Source organism: Lates calcarifer, linkage group LG2, assembly GCF_001640805.2.
Source record: "Lates calcarifer isolate ASB-BC8 linkage group LG2, TLL_Latcal_v3, whole genome shotgun sequence".
NCBI lineage: Eukaryota > Metazoa > Chordata > Actinopteri > Centropomidae > Lates > Lates calcarifer.
The window spans coordinates 2,894,760-2,921,201 of NC_066834.1; the positions used below are offsets into that span (position 1 = coordinate 2,894,760).

The 26,442-nt window shown below is 42.6% G+C and overlaps 1 protein-coding gene across 14 annotated transcripts in view; it reads left to right on the forward strand.

Annotated features, from left to right (window-relative positions):
* tjp1a (tight junction protein 1a) overlaps window positions 1–26,442 on the forward strand; it is an 80,145-nt gene that overhangs the window by 26,172 nt on the left and 27,531 nt on the right. The window contains exon 1 of one of the 14 annotated variants that reach the window (XM_018686244.2): window positions 9,495–9,596. The exons of 12 other annotated variants lie outside the window; for them this stretch is intronic. In XM_018686244.2, the coding sequence (XP_018541760.1) occupies window positions 9,510–9,596 (87 nt within the window). In that variant the 5' untranslated portion in view covers window positions 9,495–9,509. Of the gene's footprint in view, window positions 1–9,494; window positions 9,597–10,853; window positions 11,322–26,442 lie in introns of those variants that run through there. One more of the 14 variants, XM_018686246.2, reaches the window with a different exon arrangement.

Genomic DNA, 26,442 nt, shown 5'->3' on the forward strand with positions numbered 1-26,442 from the left:
AACAAAACGGAGAATGGGTGAATATTAATCACTGACGTCACATGAAACAGATTTTAAAAATGTATTTTTATATTCATATCTCTGAGTCCAGGGTTAACTGCTGTGATTCAGACACACTCTGGTGTACAATGCTGTTGTCCTGCAGAGTCCGAGTGTGTCATGCAGTCTGACCTTCCCGCGGGAGTGCTGCTCTTGCATATTCTACACTGACTAACAGAGCTAATCACAGCCTTGTAGCTGTGGTCTGCATAATGTTCTCATAATGATACGCTCTGTAATTAAAGATATGCATGTTCCATTAGTTGCACACAGGGGATGAGACCATATGGGTTTTAGGTCCCTTATATTTTGCAGCTCTGATTTTTTTTTTTTTATCTTAGAAAATCAAAGGTATGAGCAGAATTAGAATCTCTGTTAAAAGTTCACGTTTCTTTTCTAACACTGATTTGAATAATTTAGCTTTAAAATGTCATTTGCATGTATCTCTACATTTCCAGCTGTTCACAGCACACCAGTCTGTCTCGCTGTGTCCTGTGTGGTTGACTTTGGCTCAGCTTAGCTCCGTATAAAACCTATAATATCAGTGATAACAGAACAGCGTCGGCTCGACTGCTCGGTGTAAACATTAGTGGAACAGTAGTGCAGCGTTTGAGTGTTTGTGTCAACCTGCCGTTGGTGTTCCATATGTTGTTTACTGTACATGTCACATGCTCAGGCCAGTGGCACCAGAGGTGGGGGGGGCAGGTGCTACAAGAGCAGTGAGCAAACAGAGGCGGATAACGCTCTGTTCCCTGTTGGTGGTGCAGCAAAGGCAAACACAACACAACAACTCTGCGTTTAAGTTTCTGCTCTCTGCTCTGTTGATTTATTTTTCATTTTTGCTTTTATTAGACTGTTATCTGTTTAAATAAAGACATGTAACAAACAGTAAAGTTGAATCTGAAGGCAGACCAGTGTTTTGTCTTGTAATCTCAAGGCTAGAACAGATTTTTTTTTTTATCTCGGTTTGATCCCTTCCACACTGTCATGTGCTCTGGACAAGAGCAGTGGGAGTGTGAGTTGCTCAACATCCCATCATTGCCTCCCCCCTGTTGTAACTTTTTAATTTATCTAGCCAGCAAACCTAACCAACACCAGACCAGTGAATCAGCTGGAGAGATGTTTTCATTTATTTTTCAACTGTGAAATATTCTGCTCAGTTCAGCCCATGGGTGAGGGGTCGTAAACCAAAATTGTTTACTTATTTGGTAAAAAATGTGTTAAAATATCAATACACAGGATAGTTAATGATCTGGAAGTCATTGAGTTTTTATCAACCAAACAAAAAAAAATGCACATATTTTGCTTAATACACCTTTCCTCTTTAACATTGTTTACAAACTCCTCGTTCACCCTTGTGTCCCCACCAGCTTTAAAATCAAACCTACACCCTCTGCGTCTCTGTGCCCGGCACGCAGGAAAGGTCCGGATGTACACGTCCAGTCTCGCCTCGCGTATGAGCTCACAGGAACTGTCTATACGCTGGAGAATAGGGCACTGTAAATCCCTGCCCACTGCCCAGTTCAATCCCGACCCAGCTCAGGCCCCACAGTGCCCACCCCGAGAGTCGTGGCTTAGACCGGCTTTTAGGTCCGCTCCCTTTCTGCTGAGTTCATCAGGCTGGTCCTTTGAGCAGGGAGCCAGCCTCGCTGCCTTGTGGCTCTTTCTTTCTTTTCGGGCGACAAATGTGCTAAAACAGCACTCCATAATCACTTGGCATTAGGGGCCGTTGTGTTGGGCATTAGTGGTTAGAATTGACCAGTGGGACGTTATAAAAATGAGTCTGACAAGAGAACACCAAAGCTGATGAGTCTGGATCCTGGCACTGGACGGCAAGAGGATTAGTCAGCTAACACACTGGCTGGGGCTTCTGCAGGGTCGGGTCCCATCGCATCTCATCACCACCAGGCTTGAAGCGACCCCTGTGGCTGCCGTGTCTCCATCCGCCTCGCTTGCTTGCTTGCTGGCTGGGTCGGGTTCCCATCCTCCACCGCTTCTCCTTCCTCCCTCCTACCAAAAAACACGACATCGTCTCCTCTTGTAGGGCCGTGACTTCATTGGAGGAGGTCATAAACTCAGAGCTGAAAGGGTTAAGTGAGAGCGGAGGAGCCTGATTCAGCTGTTTCTTAAATGTTTCTTTTCTTTCTTTCTAACTGTTGATTAGTCTTGATTTAAAAAAACTTATCAAACACACACATATCTGCGTATTTTTACCACAAATCCAGCTGCGTACACTTTGTCTGTCCACTGAAACTCACAGTAAGTGATGTGTTTTGATAAGACGGCTGAATACACAACAGCCTGCTCTTCTTTTCCTTATCTACTGTGTCATATTCAGCATTTCCAAATAGAGAGATCACAAGGGTTTTCAGTGACCGACTCCTCTGTGATTTCATCTCTGATATTATCTGCCAATAACAGTCACCAGAAATCAATTTACCTCATTATCACTGAACCATTTAATCACATTTACTGTAACAGCTCTAAATGTGGAGTGAATTCAATCGATTTTACACAATTAGGGCTGTTTTTTTTTTTTTTCGTTTGTGTGATTGGCACTCCTCAGCTTGAACTGTTCAACCTCTCCTGGGGTGCAGAGTGCCTGTGCCTGTTTCTCTGGAAGCTCCTGCAGTTTCCACTCCTTCGCTCAGAGCGAGCAGCTTCATTCTGCAGGAATGTAGCAGTAACAGGCGGTGCCATGGGAAGAGTCACTGACGGGAGGGAGGCGGGGGGGCACGTCTTTTATTCAGGCCAACGCTGCGTTCACTGGACATGAAACATTCCCTCATTCGTTACATCTTTTGGTACAATATAATATAGTTTCTTCTTTCTATTATCTCATCCACTGTTCTCTCTTTCTCCATTTTCTCTCATCTTATCAACTCTTACCTCTTAAATTGCACTATTCTCTCCCTTTCTCCCCCTTTAATCCCTTTACTTCACCCTCCCACCCTCTGCTCTCCTTTGCTGTCCCCCATTTGCTTTCTTTTATTAATTTCCTTCTCTTCATCACTTGTATCACAAACAGAGCTCTGTCACACAGTGTTGTGCTGTGCAGGATGTAGACTTACATTTAAATGAACAAGCAATAAGTTTACTGCATCCATCAGTTCCAGATTCTCATCTGTGAGGATTTGCTGCTTTTGTTTCTCTTATACGATTGTAAACTGATTATTTCTGGGGTGTTGGACTGAAGATGTAAGCTTCTGGCATTTTATTGACCAAAACATTTGGCAGATGAATCGATAGTGAGAATAATCCTGTTTACAGTAATACTGTATGAGTGTACTGCATTACTCTGTCTGTGAGAAATAAACTCAGTCACTGCACAAACAGAAAACATTTATCACTAAAATGCCTGAATCTGCTGTTTCTACTACTCTGTATCTTCTCTGTGACAATATCAGAACAAAATGCAGTTTGTTCCTTTTTGGATATTCTGTAGCTTTGAGACACTGTTTGTCCTTGTTATCAACAGAGAAGATTGACACGTCCTTTTGGTAAATATCTTGTCTTGAATGAATGTTTTCAAGAAACAAACACAACATGTTTTGTCTGTGTGTTTAATTGATTTATTTGGATCAATCCCGATGCCACTTTCACTCATAAATCCCACAGTGGATGTAAGGTAACGGACGAACGCTGCAGCCACGGCTGAAACCAGACAATGTGGATAAATATCATCACATGTGCAGCTGCAGTAAAAGCGTTAAGAGAATTTCCTATACATACAACACACACACAAACACTGACACAGGCCTCCTGTGGTACTGGGTGTTGCAGCTTTAAGTGAACGGTGAATGTCCGTGTTTATCATCGTGACATTGTCCTCTGCTGACGTGCTCTTGCTCCTTCACCACTTAAAATATATACACATACTATTACTACAACAGAAAAGCGCATTTCTGTCCACACCCATAAGTCACGCTGGGTGTGGACAGAGGAAAAACAACTCTTGATCTTTAATTAAACTAGATTAAAAGATTAAAAAATGTTGCTGTTATGCCAGTTTTACCATCAGACTGAGCCCTGTTTGTATCTGCGTTGCATTTTTCTTAAGCCTGAGCAACATGTGATGAGATTGCCGGCCGTTCTGTCGGGCCCCTGCGAAATAAATCTTCACCCTGATGGAAGTTAATTGTGTCCACAGAGCCTGAAATCTGCAGTTGCTGCCTGTATTAGACTTGTAAATCTTTACTCTTCCTTAAAAATCAATTACATGCCACTTACAGTGTGTGTCAAACGGCGTTTTAGTGCCCGCTGCTCGCTGTCGACACTGTAACTTGAGCTGCAGCTGTTGGACCTATCGAGACATAACTCTGTAGCTCAGTGTAAGACAGGCAGCTTTGGAGCCCTTGTGTCTATTGCCTATTTATTAAGCTGTAGATTCACACCGTGCTCAGCTGCTCACACATTTTGGCCCAGACACAAATGCATTAGCTCTTGCACACTGACAAAACTGATGCCCTCCTCTGGTTTAATCTCACCTCTGTAGCGTACAGTGCAGTGAGGAAGTGCGAGGACAGTGATGCGTTTTTCATTGTTTCAGCTAATGAGCTATAGTCTAGCTCGTTGGATTTTAAATTAAACAATAATTACAAAGTCTAAATGAGTTTCAGTGACATTGGCTGAACAGTGGAGGACTCACAGACTGTTTACACAGTCCCCACATTTTAGATATTCTATATACAAGGCCACCAAATTCAGAAATTCATCTGATGTGGACGAGTCAGAACTTTAACCCCACCTCTCTGACTGCTGTGCATTTCTGTGTACGTCCACAGCTGTGGATTACAGAGCGAGGCTGTGAGGCATTGTGATTGAGAAGATGAGCTTTAAGGTTTCATCAGCGAACTTGTATAGATTGTGTTGTTGTGCTGTTATTATAGCCTGAGGTGGACATTTACTGTAAGCGCCTCCAGACAGTTTAACTGCTGCTGTTATTGCCTCCTCGTACTGAGGTGACACATAGACCTGTTAGGAGTAACAGTGCAGTGTAATTGCTGTACGTTTCTGTGCAGCTGCCTAAAATGCAACTGATAGTGTTGAGTTGTTTTTTGTTTTTGTACCAGGTGAGGCCTTAAGGCTGAGTTTTACGCATGAGGTGTTGCAGTTCCTCGGTGCCTCTGCTGCACTGTTTCCTACACCAAGTACTTAGAGAATAGCTGACGTGAACCTCCTCAAAGTTGTAACCAGACGAACATGGATACTGAATGATGATTGGTCTGCCTAACTGTAAGTTATGTATTTTAATGAGGCAAAGGCACTGACAGATGACAGAAACTGATGCAGGAAAATACTGTTATTCTTTTAAAAAAAGTTCTTTCTCCTTGAGGTGGAGCACGTGGAAAGGGCGTGCTTGTTAAAAGTAACAAATTATTCCTTTTTTTTCCAAGCACGCTCTACATATCTACCACCTGCATCAGGTTCTGTCCTTTCTCTTGTGTTTTTCCAACTCCCTCCTCTGTGTCTGTGCAGCTGCACAACTGAAAGATTAAATTCACTCGCCTGTTGTTCTGCATTTTATAATCATTTAGGGTATACAGCCCGCACAGATTCAAATATTACTGGTAAAAATAACTCACACTTGCCCTTTGAATGCTACTTAACGTGTGATTATGAGTATCGTAGTATGAGATCGTGTGAGAGGATTTGTATGGTCAGATTGCTGTCGGTTTGCACTGATCTTTTCCACTTTTTTGTCACTGCTCCATTCATCAAACACAAACAATTTTCTTTTCTTTTTTTTCTTTTTTTACACTTGAGCTCACATGTTTTCGGATCCAGCTGAGCATCACTCATCTGAAAACAGAGAGGCAGTGAAGAACAGTGTACAACCATCAGCTGTTAATGGAAACACCACAGCAGCATTTGTTTGTGCTCAGTGATTTGAATTAAAGTCAAGTTTTCTGAACATAATGTTACTGTTTCAACAGAACCATGAGGAATCCTGTTAGATTTTACATCAGACATGATGCCTGCTGCAGCACTGACATGACAGAGATGAAAACATATTACAGACCAGAATATATTTTGCTTTAAATTCATGTGTGCTTCACTTGCTCTCACTCTTTCCCCCGCATTGCTGAATGTGCAGTAAGGTGTTAACCCAGTAGGTTCACATGTCAGCAAAATATTTTCATGCACCCACCTGTCACTTAGTGCACCTTTGTGTAATTGGATGATAAAAATCACACACAGGTGCAGCCTGGGTGCAAGATATTTAACACATCTCTGTGATAACAACATTTCCTCCCTGGTTTCTTTACTTTATGGCCTGTTTTTTGTCATGATAGTTGTTTTCTCTGCAATTTTTTCGCCAGATTTTATTGTCAGTCTTAAAGAGTGGATCGTTATCATTACAAAAAAACATGATTATCCATTGAGTGTGATGTGAAACTGTGGAGGACAATCTGTATTTGCTCTCTGTGTCATGAGTTTGAGGACACACTGGCACAAAACAGACACGGTGTAATACATTTATCTTCACAAACACGACTGGGCAGCAACAAAATGCTGCTTGAAGTTACATTTGCATTGTCTGCTGTGTTATCGCAACAATAGAGGGAAAAGGTTGAATTGTTTTTCATGAAGTATTTACTGGCAAAACACACACACACACACCCACACACACTAGACTGAGCTGAGTGCACTGTGGATTGCACCTTGGGATTTGCAATATTTTTAATTTACAGCCTCATTCTGCAGCAAACAATGGGGTCGTCACGTGGTGGTGATGGAAAGCGTGATGTAATGGCGACTTCAGCCTCATCAGATTTACGCTGAATAAAAACAGAGATACAGCGTCCAGTGTGCAGGTTGGTCCAAGGCAAGAAAATCATAGGAATTTCAAGTAGACCTGATATCGTGCTCTGCAACTTGGACCATTAGTTGTTAAGCTACTTGAGATATTGCTGAGGAGCAGAGTGGAGTTCAGCCAGGTTCACTGCAGCATAGTCTCAGCTCACTGTCTATAAAAGGCTCAGCAATCCTTGTCTGTTGAGGAGAGAAAGAGCGAGAGGCTGAGAAAGAAGAAAATTTGAGATTTTTTTTGCTTGGTTGATCACAGGCTGCCTCTTGGAGTAAATGTCTGCAGAAGATTAAAAGTAGCCTGGTTCGCTATCAGTGACTGAAGACCCTCTGTGGTAAATTTAGCACTCCAGAAGCTTTTTTTTCTCTTCATCACAAGAGCTAAGTGTTTCTCAAAATAACAGCACTTCAGACTATTCTTACACAGGATAACTTTTCTTCTGTGGTTGTGAATGAATTAGGGACGAACACATTTGACGATAGCAGGAATATTAATTTATTAATAATAAGAAACTCCTTTCTACCAAGTGCCATTTTGGGAGTCTTCTCTAGAACAGTGTATCCTTTGATATCCTTGAAATGAATTGCAGTTGCTTTGTGGCAGCAAACTAGCCAATGCCGTTTATATTTTCAGGTCATGAAAGCATGAAAAGGTTTGTGAAACATGATGAAAGAGTGTAGGTCTGTTGGTAATTGTTACAGACATTCATGGTCCCCAGTGGATAAGTCCCACTGACTTTGATAATCTCTGACTTTACCTCTAGCCTCTACTTTTCTGTCTAAACCTCTTCCATTCATATGTCGACCATGCTGCAGTCGTCAGTTTAGCCAGAGACAGCTCAACAGCTCACCTGCACAGAGCTGCTGGAAACAGGTGTGCTATACTGTACTGTGTGATTGATGGCCTGTGCTGTGGCTGTATATGGAAGAGAGGGACTGCATGACTGGAAACAGTTGACAGGTTTAGTGGAAGATCAGGTTCAGGGGCTCTCTGAGAGGACGGAGACCTGAGTTATTATTATAAGGATATGTGTGTATACTCCTCGCCCTGTTGGCCTTGTTTGCACCCTGTGAAAACCCCTTCTGATGTGAAGCAGCAGTCAGGGAGTGTGTTTGCACGGTCGATATTTAAACTGATATGTGGTGGTAAAATGTAGGTTAAAAGCTGCAGCCAGTTTGTGGAATATAGTTCTGTACAGCTTTTATTCCTGCTTTTGTTTTATAGATATTTCTCTCTCAGCATTTATAGTTTATCAGGATGGGATGTCTTAGAACGTGTTTCTTGAAATCTGGAAACCAGATTTGTGTTTACTGGTTGAGTCCCCCTCAACACACACACACACACAAAAGCCTAAACAATACTGATGAGGGCTGGGTGGGGGTGTTTGAATTTGAGAGATGCCTGCTAATCCTGTCATATGATACTAATCTGGTCACAAACGGTTGGCCTCTTAAGCAGAGATGTGACATTTGTATACTGATCATTAGCGGGTTACACCACAGCCCTTTCCTCTGTGGCTTTAAATAATCTTTCTCAGAATGAAATTATTTTAAAAAGTATGAGGCTCGTTTTGTAAACAATGTAAACAAACGAACACCAAAACCAACAGTGAACTGAGTACAGACAAAAATGCACCAAATGCAGCTAAAGTGTATTTTTACTCCTATTTGAGTACATTTTAATAAAAAATTCAATACTCAGCTGTTCAAGAAGGATTTTACCTTTTTTTAATTTTCACAGATTTACATCTTGAGTAAGAAGAAATTAGATAGGGAAGGGAAGGGAAGCCAGAAAGTATTGAGATGAACTAATTCATGGGATTTTTTGGCAACAAGAAAACACAGAAATACAAAATCAATTAACAAATGTTTGCATACTAAAAAAATATAATACCTCTACATGAACTGCTTCTCTGTGTAGCCACAGTTGACCTGGTCTGTGTCTCCAGAAGGTTTCTATTAGTGAGTAGAAACAGGACCTGCAGGGCAGCGGTGAGTCAACAGGGCACAGGAGGGATCACACAGACACTTAACTCAGGACAGATGAAAACAGGGAAATAACATCTGTTTAAGAGCTCTCACCGATGGAAAGCGACTGGTTCACATCAAACATCACATTCTTCTTTATCCGTCGTCATGTACTCGTACGTCAGCAGCCGGCTTTACAGTTTTAGGTTGTGCACATTATGCTGTTTCACTCTACATTAGCCTTTTCGCTGCAGGAGAAGCTGGGTTGAATGAACCTTGTGATGTGCTCCATCCAAATGCGGGCCTGCATGTTCGCCCTTTGTTTTCCATGTGCCTGCTCTTCCATGAGCGCACCTGAGCTTTGAAGCTGCCCGTCGCCCCGAAAGAGCTGTGTATGTGTGTGTGTTTGTGTTTGTGAGATAAAGAGAGAGAGAGAGAGAGAGAGAGAGGGGAGCAGGGATGCAAGCATAGAAGACAAAGATAGCTTTGATCACATTGGAGTGTCACTAATGTCGCGCTCCTCTCCATCAGAACATCTGAGGTACCATCACAGCTGTGGATGAGAGTGAGAGGCGAGCAGCAGAGGAAAGACCTCTGTTTTATTCTCATTTTTAAAGGCGATCAGCAGCATTTTGCAGCTCAAGTTTACTTATTTTGATTGCAAATTATTGTTGGCTGACGCCTGAGTGATCATGTTAAACATCCTGCTGTCGGCGCTGATCGATCCGGACAGGCGTTTGAGGAGCTTCAGGAGGAGCGAGCGACTTGCATCAATACTAGTATGTATCATCCTTGGGGCATGTTTAACATTGTTGTGTCTGTGTCTGTGTCTTCAAAGGATTTCACTGCGTCCCTTCTTCAAACATACTTTAACTGAGTATGTGCAGGTTTTAGAGCTGTTCATCTGTCTTGATCCTGGTCTCTGTGTGACCTGGCCTTTCTTGAGGTCACCCCTCTGCTTGCAGCCCTCAAGGCATGTCTGCTACTCCTAAGCAGCCGGTATCTCTGCCTTGTAGGATTACGTCTGGTGGGATTTAACCCCATAGACCACCTACACTGCCAAACCCTCCTCCTCCACAGCTGAGCGAGAAAGACACAGAGGAAGTGATCATTAGAGGAGCTAGATTGAGGGAATGTGATTGCTCGGTTTGTTTGGAAAAGACAGGGTGTGCCTGTGTTTATAATGCTCACAGTCCCATGTGCTGTAAGGCTGGACACAGCGAAAACTTCTTCTAATGTCACACTACTTCATCATTTTGTGTTGTTCTCCTGCAGCCCACTTTAATACTGTTTGCTGGAAACAGAAGTAAACCGTGAAACAATGCAAGCTGAGATTGTTGCATCCTGTGGGTGGGGTGTGGTTTAGGAAGTCATAGGAACTTAACTGAATGGCTTTTGTGGTTTCCTGTGCGGTGGCTTAACCACAAACACTGCTAACTTCTCTGTTCTTAGGAATGTTTTCAAATAAGGAATCCGTGTTTAGCTAAATGACTCATCCTGTAATCTAACGGATGCACTACACCAAAACACTGCGAAAAGTGGAAATAGTTTTGGTCATTATGCAACTAACTTTTTAAATATTCTGCTCGCGCTGTTTTGTTCTGGGGGCACGCTTCCAGTGGCTGTGTTTTACACCGTATTTGGCAGAGGAGCACCAGAACTTGGCGGTGTTTTCACCCCCAAAGACCCCCAGTGTAGCCCTTCTGCAACATACCAGCATAACATTGACCATCACTACACAGTGAAAGTGAGCATTCAGCATCAGCAGAGACAGCGGCGTCGCTTCTCCTTATTGTATCCCGGACTGTTTATTCCACGGGATAACAGGGGTGGGCACTTTTTTTAGCCGCAATAAAAATAAATACAAAACAGAAAATTTAACGAAATCCTAAAGAATTATTGGATAAAATAATGTACTTTAAAGAAAAAGTCGTTATTAGGGAAGGTGTAACGGGGGAAATTGACAATGTCCCCGTTTTTCCAGAGTGGACCACCCCTCCGTTCGCGCAGTGGTCCGCTCCGCACAGACGCGACACGGCCGTTGCTCACAGCGCCGAGAGCAGGGAGAGGTTCACTCAGCCTGCCATTGCTGTACGCCGTCCGAGTGATGCCTCCTCTTCCCAACTTTTCATCCAGCGGTTAGCGACGAAACGCCGACGAAAGGTGGTCTTCTCACGGGCTTTTCTGTTTCTTTTTTCCACTCGAGTTTCTTCCATGACTCGGTACCTGACTGGACTAACGCTAGCGTTTCGGGCAGCGACGATAAGATAATGAACTTTGGACTTTCCTCACGGCTTTTCGTGACATGTTTCCCGTCGTCCCGGATAAAATAAAATAACAACGTAGCCCGGCGTGGCGGCAGCTGGGCGAAAAAACACACACAACTGGAAGGAAAATAGCGCACTCTCCCAAGTGATTATCAACACAGAGACAGCAGCAACTTCTAACCTGCCACTTTTGAAGCGGGATAGGAGAGTAAAATGTCCTCCAAAGCTTCAAATAAGGTGGGTACCTGGGCGCATAAAATTCAAATGTGAAGCGTTTAACTCCAGCTTTGTGCTGCAGGCTTATGTAATGTGTATGATAAACTGCAAGGTGGTTCACTGGACTGTAGATTTTTTAGATAACTTTGTAGGATATTAGTAGTGGTAATATAGTGTGCCTTATGGTGGTTGTGTTTGTGTGTGAGAGGGAGTGTGTGAGAGTGTGTTTGGCTTAAGGGGTTATTCTGAAATCTACACCTAGCAGCATAGCCTACAACCAGCCATGCTGTTTCTGCTGTTTAATCTGATTTATACTGGCTGTTTTACTGATAAATCACCCAGCTGTGTTCATGGTGGGTCTAAGCTCAGCTACCTGTTGATATCTAGAGTCCCAGTTTTACTGGTTTATTAGGACAGTGGCAGGAAATCCCCTCGGATCTAGAGAATAACTGAGGAAGTTTGCCTCATGAAAGAGAATATTTTTGCTTTATTGTAGACTGTGTTTTATGAAAGACTTGTAAAACTTGTTAGTAAAGTGGTGATAACAATCCAGGAGGAGGAGCCACCTGTTACCCATACTGTGATCTTTATAGACACTCTTAATATAATGAGTTTATTAACTCAACATAAAACTTAAATTATTTGTCATTTTTGAGCATCAGGTAACTCACTTGTCAAGTCCTAGTCAACGTCCCACTAGCTTAATGTGTGTTGTTTCCACCTGCAGTACTGTACCAGCTCTGTGTAATTGCTGTCATCCTGAAAATAGCCAGATGAATATCTGTCAAGCCTTGTATATTTTCTAATATTTCAGATTGTGAGTCATCAGTGAAGCATTCCTGCAGAATTTGTTGAAAATGAGGTCAGGTCAGGTGTTGAGCATATGCTGTAAGCTTTTATCACCAGGTGAACCTTACATTTTTACACATGCACCATGTGTTTTTTGATGAAAATAAACATATTTGGATTTAATAACAGTAAAAAAGTTAAGGTAAATGCAGCCGAGGGGGGTCAATCCTCATATTCGACCTAAATATTTTTTACCCAGTGTATTCAGTAGTCCTTTTCTATGAGGGGATTTATTTTTTTCAGTTTGACAAGTGAGGAATGTGCTGTGTTTGTTTAACAGAGGTGGTGGTGATATTCAGGTTTGGGCGGTTGTGCTAGTTAGACGAAACCAGCTTCATCATGTCAGGTCGTGACGTTATGCTGGACTGTACAAGATGGCCTCAGTCACACCTTGATATAAAACTTACTACTGCACTTGGTAATGAGCCAAAACTGCTTCCTGTGCTTATTTGTGATTCCAGTGTTTCCTCTTCAGTTGCTTATAATTCTCTATTATTATTATTATTATTATTATTATTATTATTATTATTATTATTAGAAATATCTGTGTTGTAGTGTTTTATTCAGTAGGCTGGACTTTTGCGGTTTGTTTTCCATCAAAAGTGAAACTAAAGACCTGGATGACAGGTCTGTCAGTATGTGGTTTTCAGTAACGCTCTGCAGTAAAATCAGCATTGACGATCACTAAGCACTGAAGCAGGATGTTGGTGGTGACTTTTGTTACGAGTTAGCATGGTCACCATCCTTAGTAATTAATACTACATTTCCTGTTGCTCCTTCAGAATAAAAGCGTTCCTGCTTTGTGTTTGTGAAAAGTTTAGAACGAGCAATTAGTCAGGTTTCCATTAATAGTGAATTAACAGCGGCTCAGGTGCCACTACAAATGTGAAGAGATCAGGCTGCTCTCAGCTGAATCAAAGTCAGACAGGAATGTAGGAGTGGAAGAGGTCAGTAGTGGCAGCGTGGTTGTGATTAGTCGACAGCCTGCTTATTAAGTTGTATTATAGTAAAAGAAAAGTATAGCCATACTTTTAATACCCATATGTCCTCTGAAGGTGGAAAGCTTCCAAATCTAACTCAATGTAGAGAAAGTTTCTTTAATAAATATTTCTGAACAGCAGAAACCTGATTTGTGTTGATATAGGTCTGGACAATAATTCAATATTATCATTTATCATCTGTCCCCTATAACAAAATCGTTTTTCATTTACAAAATGCTGCTGCTGAAATAAAACATTCCAAGAAAACTAAAATGGTTTTTAAATTCTAGTAGAGCTGTGACTCCTCCAACGAGGCCTCTTGACTTTTTATTCATGGGTGACTGCACTGATAAAGTATCTGGTAACAGACTCCATCATGCATCATCAGCAATAATCTGTGAAACAAATTTGAATTAGTTTTCAGTTTTGAGCAACTGCCGTAACACTAGTGTTAGTCATACATCATGTAAAGCTATGGTTAATGATAAACAGTAATAAAATGTTCCGATGTTGTCTATCAGGATTACAGTATCAACTCTGGGTGTGTTGACCTAATGTCTCAACGGTCAGTAATGCTATTATTGCACAATAATAATAGTGTGTCATTGGGTTAGTGGGATACCTATTCAGCGTTTCACTTAGTTGTGACACCTATTATGGCTGAGCAGAAAGGAATGCACTTTGTCTAACCCAGTCTTAGCTGAAGCTGCCTTTCACTTTGTCATGATAGACCTACACCACAAAATAACAGTTTATGTTAATTGCTGTTTAGAGGAGGATGTGTTTCTATGAAGACGGAAAGAGAAACATCTTTCTGTTAGGTGCCAGAGTTCCTGCCCTGGCACCAGAGACAGAGGAAAGGACGGGCTCTCTGGTTGCCACTCTTTCCAAAGTTGGTTGAAAACCGGCCTGATTCCAGACGTCTGAATCACAGGCATGGTCATCACAGCCACTCAGGAAAGTTTTGGGATTACTTTCATGGATGGCATTTTCCTGGTTAGAGAAACAACAAGCCAGTCACAGACATTTAGTGAGTTTACAAAGCTGTGTCCAAGTCAGATACATGGTTTAAAAGCCGACTGTCTGATCACTGTATAACTTTCTCACATGTATCATTTAATATGAATTTTATCGATCACTTTTTACATTGTTTTACAAATCAATCATTAAATTGATATCAAACTAGCTGAAAACTGCATTGATCCACTGAAGAGTTAACATTAACTCTTTGTCACTACGATAAATGCGCCCTCATTCTTTGTGTTTGGCCTTCAGCCATTCCTGCTTACTTTTGTGAATGCACCACAACAAAAAAAGAGAGAAGCAGAGATTTAGAGCATCAGCAGTCCCTCCAGCCTTTAGACTTGTGTTTTGAGAGCACAGACTGAAATAAGTGGAAAATGCATTTGATTGAGGAGGTTGTATTAATTAGAGTTGCACAGCGGGCCTCTGTTTTGCTTTGATGATTACACATCTCCATTTACATCACTGAAGGAGGGAAATGTAATTAGAGGACCAAGTGCTCGGGAGAGGAACAGAGTGCTGGTGGTGTTTTTGTTCTCCGTCCTAGGCTGCCCGTCCTTTTTGGAGAATCAGGGCTGATGTGGCGAGTGATAAGCAGAGTGAGGAGCAGCTAACGTCTGGTGTCTGCAACAAGGAGTTACACCAGCAGTTTTGTAAAGCATTTAACCAGTTTTCTGACATTTTAACCCCCATCAGCTAGTCGATCAATGCAGGTGCAGAAAGTACAAACTGAGGATGAGTTGGGAACCACAAACTTCCACCCATACATGCAGCACACTTATTCCTGCTCAAAGCAACAGGCGAGTCTTTGATTATAGGCCCTTGATTCAAAGTCCTCCCAGCCCTTAAGCAGAGCAGGTGGAAGCTGTCTCCGTATAAGATGAGAGGACTGCCAGTTACCCATATTGAAGAAAGCAGCAGCCGGGGGCATGTCGGTTCAGCTGGGCCTCAGTTTTTTTTTTGGCTGGTTTGTACCCGTCTGTGACCTATCTGGATCTGAACACAAAAATAATGCGTAGGCAAAGGTATGTGGAATACAAGAGGCTTTAACTCACTTTACATATACTGAGCAAGTTTAATTTGAGTATGATTGTGGCCAGATTCAGTATACTTAAGTCCTAAAGGTCCTAAAGAGTCCAGCTTTCATTGAAACAGAGACGACAGTGGATAGTGATCAAAGTTAGCTCCTTGTTACTTAAGTATCACCTTCTGTCAGACTCTAGATAAAAACATTGAGAGTAAGCAGCTGTTTGTGTTGCGTTAATGCCAGAGGACTCTGAAGTTATCAGGGATATCTGACCTGCTTATCCTCTCATCTTTGGAGGGAAATCCAGGGCAGAAACACACAGCAGGAGGCAGGTGGATAACAGAGTGAGAAAAAGAAGGAAAACAGAAAATGCCCTGTGAGGGAGGAGGTGATGGCGGGAGGAGGGGTGAAACGGAGAAAGGAAGGAGCGGGAGGGAGGGAGGGGGGATGCATCGGCTATAATCTGAGTCACATGGCAGATCTTAAAAAGACTGCCTCTCTTCTATAATCACGGCATTATCACTCCTGAGCTTTTTCATGTTATAAAGCATATTGTAGAGCATATTAACTATTTCTATTTAATTCAAATGCTACAGCAGAAAAGGGTGGAGCAGATGTCCTTGTCTGCTGTAGGTCAAGGGCTCGTGTACGTGCAGGAGAAGCAGCGGCCTTGCAAAAGCAATCCACAGATTTTATTTTGCTTATTGTGGTCTGGCCGTGGATGTTGTTCAGAATAGAGGACTGACAGACGTTAACATGAATCCTCTCTACAATTTATCTGCTCTGTCTGTTTCTGGAACAACACAAGTCTGGTTCTGAATTGTTCAAAATCTCCTCAACATTTCTCGAATATAATTTTCTGAAAAGACTGACAAGAAGTGGGACATGTAGCCAAGTAATCATTGTCACTATGCTTTAGTTTAATTCCTAATTTTAGTAGTTTTCAGCGAGGTATAGATGTTTTGTTTCAGTTTGAATCAGCTTTTAGGTGGATCTTTCTAGACTTGTCCAGATGTAGTGGAGGCAAGACCAGCACAACCAAAAACACCTGAGAGGGGTCTGCTCAGGATCTCCATGACCCTGTTTTTGTGCTGTGTGAGAGTCTGAGCTCTGATATTTACCAGACAGTCAGTATGTCCTGGAGCTCCCTCATTATCCCCTCATTATAAGTTTCACCTGCACTTCTGTTTGCAGAAACACATGGGCCGCCACCTTTCACTCACCTGCAGATGCTCTTGCTTTGGTTGAATGTCATGTGACCCTGAGTCCTGGTTCGTCCCTTGTTCCTTATCAAACAGCCAGCCTAGGAAAGCGAGGACACTCCATGCCAGCCCTGCCCTGCACCCTCTCTGGCATGGCAGGGCAGGTCTCTGCAGGGATTTATCATTCCCACTACAGGCATAAGGGATTTGACACAGGGTGTTTTGTGTGTGTGTGTGAGACAGAGAGAGGTAGAGAGTGACCGTGAGAGAGAGAGAGAGAGAGGGGAAGCGGGGAGGGACAAGAGAGAGTGCATGTGGCATCCGTGGCTCAGCTGGTTAGGGAAGAGAGAAAGAGGCTGGAACAGATTCATCCCAAGGCTTGTTGCCCTACATGCCTTTATACACACACACACACACACACACATATACACACACATAACACTGCTCTGTGTTCATTTGCTTATCTTCCACTGTGTTAGCAGTGCAGCACTAGCTTTTCTGTCATCGGCCTGTGGGAGACATTGTCAGCTGCTTTAGCTGAAATAAAGAATCATCACTTGCAGTATATAGGAGTCTAAATTTCCTGATAAGATGATTTCCCTCCTTTAGAGACCTGTTGGGACGATCATCGACACAGTAAGAGGATATCTACTAACCTTCCCTCTGCTAATGAGTATACACTGTCCATGTGCACATAAAGAAACATGTCTTATCTCTTCCTTGAATCATCCTCAGCTGCTGTTGTTGCTTCCCGCACTCACAGCAGTCACTCTGCCCTTTATATGTGATTTGACCATCAAGCAATTCAGTTCTCACACCCTGCTGCAAAAAAGGTAATCCATCATCATCATCATTGACCGTAGAGATATGCCCTCTATAAACAACTCTGATTTCTCTTTGGCATCTTTCCCTCTCTTTTGGCGTAACGGCAAAGTAACTCATCACATTATCATGTGCAGGACAAGAGCTGTGTTGTTTACTGTGTTCTGAGAGATGCCGTCATGTTCGCGAATCTCAAACCTGCTTTTTTCCTGCTCTGTAAGTTGGTTTGTTTAAGATGGTGGAGTTGAAACGTTGCTTGTTCTGTGCAGAATCTTTACTGAATCTGTTATAATCTAATAATGCAGCACAGAGTATTAGATGTAGTGGTACTGCCACTGATTTTAAAGTACATGTTCCTGCAGATGTACAGTGTCACTTCCTGAATTCTCTCTATGGTGTGGATTAAGTAAACCCCTTGGATATGCTCTGGATGGCGGCCAAGCCAGGCATTTTTTTTATAGTTCTCTCCGATGCTGTTTTCTCTGTTATACATCAGCTGACTAAAATACCACATGCATATTTTTAACGCTCTAGAAAGCCACAGCGTTGCTCGTAAGTTAACAGCAGGTGAATTGCTGAGTGCACAACGTAAACAAACAGCAGCAGCAGTGTAGCAGTTCCAGTCAGTGATATGACAATGACGGCTAGTGGATGATGCCACACTGAAATGTGTTGTGTCAGTTTCAGCAGCAGTTTACAGAAACTCTGCAGTGTTTATGTTGTGGCTCTCAGATATCAGTGACACTAAACAAAAAGTACAGGAACTGGTCAGATAAAAGCTTTGATGCTGGGTATATTTTCTTGCAGCATTGTGCAGCTGTAGTCATAAACAAAACTCTGACTTGCTTCCTGCAGATACTCAGAAGTTAAAGACTTGGATCAGGAGCAAAGAGTGTCAGGACAGTATGGATGTGCTGCCAGCCCTTTGAAAACAGTGTAGTGATGTTCAAACACTTACTGTATGTACACTACTGAACGACAAGATGATAAGGCTTCATTACAGATTTGCAACATTTGTTGTTTGAACATTATAATTAGTTCATTAGGTGCATTAGAGGGCGTAAGCCTCATCGCAGTAAGGGTGCTCTGGAGTTCTTCTTTAGCTGCTGTTAGAAGTCATTTATGTATTATCTCTCTGTGCTTGTGTATCTTGTTAAAGAATGCATGCACCCCCTCCCTATCTCTCATCTCTTGGGGGAATGGTAATTATGTTGCCGGGTTGAGTGCTGGGAAAATGGCCGCTCCAACAGTAACTCATTAATTCACTATAGATTCTGCCCCACAACATGCCTATTGTAGCAAAGTCCTCAGAAGGCTTGGGAATGCCATTGAGTGGGCTTGGCCTCTTGTTTTATGGCAACATGTGAATCTGCAGACTGAGTTGTGGTTCACAGTTGCGCAGTTTGAAAATTGTTGTGCAATTTGAGATTTGAAATGCATTATGTTTTTGTTTTTTTACTTCTGCATCACATATTCCAACGTCCCGCTCCAAGTTTATGTTTGAACATCCACATGTTGATCATGTGTAGTCTTTGCGGTTAAATTAAGGCAGAGCAGACTCCCTACGTTTGTCCTTGCTCATAGTGGCTAATTTTGGTCACCCTGTGTGTACTGTGGAGGCAGGCAAACACGAGCAGGCTGAAAGACCCCTTGCTGAATCACCCCTTTGTTTAACGTGTGTGTGTGTGTGTGTGTGGCTGCTAGCCCGTGTGGTACAGTGAGTTTCAGCCGTAGTGTGAAGTGAAAACCATCTTTCACAAACTCCACAAGTGCAAATGTTTTGCTTTCTCAATATTTACAACACAACACGGACACTCCTATAACCCTTTGAACTCTTCGCTGCTTGGCTTTTGTCCTTTTATTCTCACTCGGTGTGGTAGGTTATGTTGCAATGAGGAGTTTACATTTTCACGGGCAGTTAAATGATGATACCAGCTGTAACTGTGATTTCATTGTAAATTAAATACCATGAAGATGAAAGAGGTATTTGGTGCCATAACGATCAAGGTCACAGGGATGTAAAAAAAAAAAAAACATTCTTACTTTTTTAAAATTTGCTTTGATTGTTAAATATAATTGGAATGATAATATATAATATGATTTAATAACTGTAGGTTAATTGTTCAGTTAGACTCCCAGTTTAATGTCTCTAGTTGTTGTAGCTTATCAGTTTAATTAAATGGTGCTCCATTATTAAAAATGTAGGTCAGAAAAAGATTCAAAGTGTTGGTAATGTCTCCAGCCCTAAACTACAACCTCTGTGGTACTTTACCTAATAAATCTCACCTGTTGTGACACATTTATCACAACACATAGTAACATATGGCTTCTGGTGATCTTAGAGTGAGTCATTTCCACTGCAGCACCTTCTCAGAAACTCTCATGACAGTGGTAGCTGTCACTCCCATTACCAAGCAATGAATCTTTTTTTACCTCCCTGTTCCAGTCACTGATACTTGTGTATTTTGGTTCTCTGACACTAAATCGACTCAGTTCCAGTTACATTACGTTATCACCTTATATTCAGTGACCTGTGGCCTTTCATTTTGTGCTTATTGTCGAGGAGAGAGAAGATGGGGAAAAGGAGATAAAATGAATCGTAAAGGGAGGCTGAGGCAGAAAGATCCAGTGCATGGGTGAAGGAGAAGGTGAGGGAAACCGTTTGGAATGAGAAACAGGCATAGTTGGGCCTTGTCTGCTTATCTGCACATTCCTGTGGAGTCTGTGTGTGTGATGGGCGGGGTAGGGTGAGAAACACTGATAGTTGCGTATATGGTGATTGGCTGAATCCAAAAGGTTCCAGTGCTGGATCTGGTTATCGTTCTCAGTGCCTCGGCTTACAGTTGGTTTCCACAGACACAAAAACAAAGGACCTCTGCCACGCCCACCTCCACCTGCACAGCCCAGAGGAGACAAAAGAAAATTGTTCATCTTCCAGCCCTTAAATAAACAGTTTACTCTGCAGTCAGAGAGCCTGTTTGAAACTAGAAAGATTGTGAGAAACCCACAGCTTGAAATAAACCAACATGAAGCATTGTGCAAAAATGTAAAGTCAGAATCCCACCAGAAGTTACCACTCTCCTCTGTGACCTCGACACTCTGCCTGTTTCTCTAGGCGGAGAACAATTAGTGTGGTTGAGCTGGGATGACTTTGCTGCTGGATAAGCTGCACAGGAGATGCTAGCCTAGCTTAGCTGCGTGTCTGGGTCAGTGAATGCCAGTGAACAGGCCGCTGCACATCAGCTCCGTGCAGCTGCACTGTGGTCAGTGAAAATAATCAGAGCCTGCACCTGACCCAGAGGCTCCAGTGAAGCTTTCACTTTATTCCATCACAAGCACCTTAGCTTTGTGTTTTACATGTGGTTTCTGTGAGTAAACAGGCATAGATTCAGCCCCTCATTACTTTACCCTTCTCAACTTATTTTTCTTTATATTTTAACTAATTCATTATAGGTCTGTACGTAATTCATGAAAGCAATTACTCTCCTAATGAACAACTAGGATGCAGGGATCTCTTTTTCTCTCCTGGTATCGATTCTGATACTTGGAACTCGACACCAGTGCCAATTCCTCAACGGAGGCTCATTAGATTAACTAATGAGAGCTTTGTTAATGTAACATGGTAAACATCACTACAGGGGTAAGAATGATGTCTTAAGAAAGCTGTCTTTGGATGTGTAATCTCTGTGTGAAGTGGCAGAATCGCTGTTGTTGAAGGTTAGATAAAACGCAGACAGGCTGCTGCAGCAGTAAGACAGTTAGACATGTGTTCACGGATGTTCCCTGCTACCTGAATATGACTTTCATCTGCGTCCAAGGGGTTTAAGAGTACACTGCAAGAGCCATTTTTGCTGACAGGACAGGGTTCTCCGTCCATCCGTCCATCCATCATTCTATCCATTTCACTGTCTGCTTTCATGAGACAGCAGCCGTAGACTTCAGAGGGAAGCGTGGCTCAGATTAACGTTTTAATCCAAAAGCCTGGATTATAGGTTTTGTATTTTATTCCTACCCTCACTATTCTAGCCGTGACTCTGTGTCAGATAGTTTTCAGTCAGAGGTGTGTGTGTGTGTGTGTTTGCACGTGTGTGTATCCTGCATGTTGTGCTGAGGACTGTCCTGATGGACGGGTTTTTAACGGAGCTCTGTGACAGAACAGAGCTGCTGCTTGAAACTAATTAACTCAAGCATATTTGAGCATGTCAGCACAACAGTACATCACTGCTGACTGAGGCTCTGCATCATCGTCGTCATCTGCCCATTGGCTACTTGCCCTCATCTGCACACCCATGTGTGTGTGCGTGCAGCCCTCTCTCCTCCCACCGCAGTCACAACCTGCCCTAAAAATGGCTACAGCTGTTTAACACTGAAGGTGATGGCGGTTATGTGGTCGGTTTGTTACATGTGCACTTAATAGGACGGGACAGCACGCACTAATTTGAAAGACAGAAAGTAAAAAGCTTACATTAGAGGCTTTCGTGCATTTGCATGTGTTTGCTGTTGAGTGCTTGCCCTCCAGACAGAGCATGTGCATGTGTCTCTAATTATGTGTTGTTTGAGTCTACTGCTGCCTCACTCTTTCCTCTGGGTCCAGTGAGAGGGGAGATATGGTTACCATGGATACAATTGCCCCAGTGGTGGGGTGAGCTGCTGGTACAGGGTGGTGATTCTGTGGGAGCTGCCAGTCTAAACAAAAACTAAAATGTTAGTCTCTTCTCTTCAGCCTTTAATACGTGCAACTACTCCAGCTTTTGCAGTGTTTTCTTCTCTTGTACAACTGAGCAAATAGCATGACATTATATATAAATGCATAATATTTTACAGTCCTGCTCTTTAATGAAATGACCACACGAACACTCCCTTCAAGTAAGGATTTTTTTTTTTAGCTTGTAAGATGAGGTGAGCTATACGAGAAGGAATTTTCAACAGTGTGAACAAGGATTTAGCTGCAAGCTGAAGCTATTTCCTGCAAACAGGAAGTGGAGTGTTTTCCTGTGGGTGCTGTGGCTGCTCTTGCGTACATCCTGCCTTGGGCTATCAGAGAAAAGCAGGCACACTGACCTAAAGCTTTGTCAGGATTTTTCCTTACACTTGTCGTCATCTTGACACTCTCCTCTGCCAGCCCATTGCTCAGTACTTCTCTCTATACCTCAGAATAGCCTGATCTGAATGATGAATTGTTCTCACTAAAGGGCAGAAATGTCAGTCGCGACCTATTCTTTCACCTCTTTTCCTTATTTCTCCCACATTTTATCCTATCTGTGTTTCTCAAAAAGTGCCTTTTAGACTTTGTGTTTGATCTGCCCACTGTGTGAAGCATTCCTGTGGCTCAAATGAAGGGAGGTGGTGAGTTATAGACCACTGGACAGCAGTTTCATTGGTGAGGCGCTGATAAAGAGCTTGCACTTCTTCTAAACCTCCGCTCAGCTCATGACTCATAAGATGACCTCACTGTCACCTGCTGCTTCGCCAGTCATCAAGTTAATTAAGGTAATTCTGTTGGATGAGAAACCAGAGGTAGTTAGGGGGCTGTTTTAATTCTCCACACCCCTAACTCAGGTATGTGACCCAGGTCAACGTGTTTTGTACCCGTTTCTGGTTGAATGCTTCTGTTTCCCAAAGGTTGAGTGATGCTGATCAGCTGACTTTTCCTTTGCTCGTGCACAAATGCTGCAGATCTCTGCAGTGTGTGCACTGTAGGTAAACGTGAACATGCTTGATGAATATGCAGAGTGAGAGGTGTGCGTTGAAGACTCGCATGCTTGACCTGACCCTATTTATCATAGCTTTCTGCAGCAGGTTATTATTGTCCATTTCAGTGCTCATTTTTCCAGTCAGTTCATCAGTGTGCCCCAAAGAACTGGATTAGTCTGTGCCTTTGAAGAGCCTGGGTGAGCTGTTATCATCTGTACTGGACTGTGTGTTATGGTGGGCCAGGCAGGGCCAAGCCAGGCTGGCTGTAGCTTGAACAAAGAGGCCCTGTAGTGTTAGATCATGGCGTGCGTGTGTGTGTGTGTGTGTGAGTGCACGGGCAAGTACACGTGTATGTGTGTGTGTGGTTTGATGGGTGCTCTTTGTTTCCCAGCCCTGGGCCTTGCTGGCCAGCGCTCAAGTCTGACTAATATAGATGTATAAAATACACTAGGCTGCCGTCAGTTTGTGCAACATCAAGCGCACCATTGTTTCACACAACTCTGTGACTTCAGAGATAAACCTCATCCTTTGTTCTGGTCAGTATTTTTATTATCCTTTTACTAGAAAATGAGACACACTTGTGCTCATGTTTGTTTTGGCCTTACATGTTACGTGAGCCTTGCTTTTGCATGATCTAAAATGTTCCTGTAACAAAATACGTGAGATAATCAAATTACCATTGACACTGAACTACAGCTGCACAGAAAATTCTTCTCTGTGGACTTTTATTTTATGCAAGATGCAATATTAGCTGTTGAAATTCACCCAGTTAAACTGAACTGTTTGTTCATGTTCTGATGTCTTAATAAATGTTAGTGTTGGTATAATTATACCATTTGGTTTTGCCCTTTTCCCAGTTTTTTCTCAGACTTGGGCTCTGTTGCTGTCTCCCCTGCTTATATCTCACACTCAATCAAACAGTCTGTTAATCATCACACTTCACATTGCAGTGATTAATTACTGTAATAATCTCATCTGAGAGACAGAGCTGTAGTCCCAATGGAGTAAATACTCTTAGCAGCCCAAGAGACAGACAGACTCTCTCTCTTTAACCATCTTTGCTGTCACTGCTTTACCTGAGCTTTACCTCATCATCAGTAGAGAACCTGCTTTAAATGATATCCTACTTCAGTCCTGTCACAAGCTGAATATAACTGCACATTTGCACCATTGAAAACACCATTTAATTTCTTAAAACCAAATCAAGAATTATAACCAGGCTTTAATGGAAAGTATGGCTGCAAATCTGCAGTATACTGGACAGAAAATGACTCTTTCTCTCATATAGCTCCCACTCAAATGTTAAATAGAAATTTAATTGAAGTCAGGCTATTAATCTGTAAGTCTCTTGTCTCTCTTGTGACTCATATACTTGACCTTTTACCTCTTTCTGGTGCAAGCTTGTCTACACCCTTATGGCTCATGCACCCTCCATATACTTACTGTAAATCCTTGCTAGCAAAGCCTATGGTCAGAATGTGGGTGTGTCTGCGTGGGTGTGGGGGGGGACTTCTCAGTTTTCAGAGGAGTCAGACTTGGTGGAGCAAATTATGTGTTGCACAGAAGATTTAGATTAAGTCCATTTCATTCTCTCAAGTTGTGCTTTAAGTTTAATTGTGTACCCTGTCCCTTGGTACTGTATATGTAAGTTGTGTAAGCCTCGCTCCCCTCCTCCTCCTCCTCCTCCTCCTCCTCTCTCTCCCTGCCTCTCGGTGCAACCCACAGTTCAAGGACAAGGCCACCTGCCTGCCTGACCGCCTGGTCACATGACCCCCAGCACGCTGTTGTTTCTCATGGCGTAGCCCCTCTCTGTCTGTCCGGACTGTTGGATGAATGAATGGATGAACGGATGGATGAATATATCACAAAACACTTTAGAGGAATGGATGTGTTTGGGAATGTCGGGGGGAGCCGTGGTTAAATGGGTCAGGTCCCTTCACACAATGGTGGCATTACTGTGGGAGTCGTACGGGCAGACAGGGGAGGGGGGAGGATAGAGAGGGGGGACACCCAAGCCCTCTGTGCCAATTATGGACATAAATAACATCCACACAGAGCTGCCATGGAAATTAGGGTCAAAGGGTTAACTGTGTATTCTAGAGGTTAAGGCCAACTGATTCATTGTCATACGGTGCAGAGGAGTGAAAGGGAAAGACTGAAGCACAAACCCAGATTAGGAGGCCTACAGTAAATGCAGCACAGTGTTTACAGTACTAACTCACCTCTCCCCTCGTACACAAGAGCTGCAATTCCCTCTAGGCCATCTAACACTCTGGACATTCCCTCGACAGTTAGGTGATTTGGGAACTGTGTTGAAGGCTGAAGTGACTCTAAACTTTACTCTGAATGTTCAAGATAATTACGTTTAAAGATCATTTCCATTATTGATTGTTTTTCTATAAATTGGTAGAAAATTGTGGTAAAAAAAATGCTCAGGACAGTTTCCAAGACAAGAAGGTGACATATTCATATTGTTTTGTTTGATCAGTAAAATCCAAAGTGTTCAGTTTCCTGTTAATAATCAACTAATGGTTGATAAAGATATAGTGACTGTGACTCAACACATTGCTGCTCTGAACACAAATAAAACACTAGTATTTATCCTCGTTTATTTGTATTTGGTTGTGTCTTTTTCTTAGCAAACATACATGTCACCCGTCTGTTGGTCTGTCTCCTCATCACGTGCACTCTGCAGGACCTTTCTGTAAACTGTGTATTTAGGATAAGGGAAGGTGATGACAGTAATGACGCTGAAGATGATGGGTGAGATGGTTTGGGGATTAGGCGATGATTAAGGGGTGAGGGAGCGAGATTATCACGATGATAGGGTGGACAGATGACATGGTATGTTATTTTAAAAGGCTGATTATAGAAGGTGTAGTAAATGAGCACCCCTGCCACGTGTGTTGGTGTTTATGTCCTTCTCCTACCACATTAGACTGTGCTCAGCACTCGGGTACAGACAGCTGTACCGTCACCTCCCTGCAGGCAGACACACAGGACAGCAGTGCAGCTTCATCAGCTGGAGTAAAGCTGTAATTCAAAGCTGGGGACAAAGCAGTCTGGGGGTTAAAAAAAGCAGTGCTTTGAGACACAAATTTAGGAATGTCTGTTCGAACTAATAATAGCAACATTATCACTCTCTCACAGTTTCACATTAGGAGTTCTTTCTGTGTGGTTGAACCAGTAACAGTGAGGCAAAGACATTGACACTGGAAGACTTAAGTAAATTAAAAAAAAAAGAAAGAAACACACTCATAGATTAATCATGCATAAAGCAAAACCTGTAACTGAATTAGAGAATGAGCGTAAGCAAAAGATGCCCGCCTAGCGACTGTTTAATCCAGTGTGGCAGGTCAGAGGAGCAGCTAAATACCTTCTTTGCTTCAGCTCCCTCAGATGACCCATCCAGAAATAATATAGGAATGTTCCCTCAATCTTCGGAGCCTCAGTCAGGCTCTGCCAGCTGTTTACTCACGCTGCTGTCTTTCATAATCTTTTCACATGTAGACTTCTGTGACTCCAGGACTTAGTCATGCAAATAA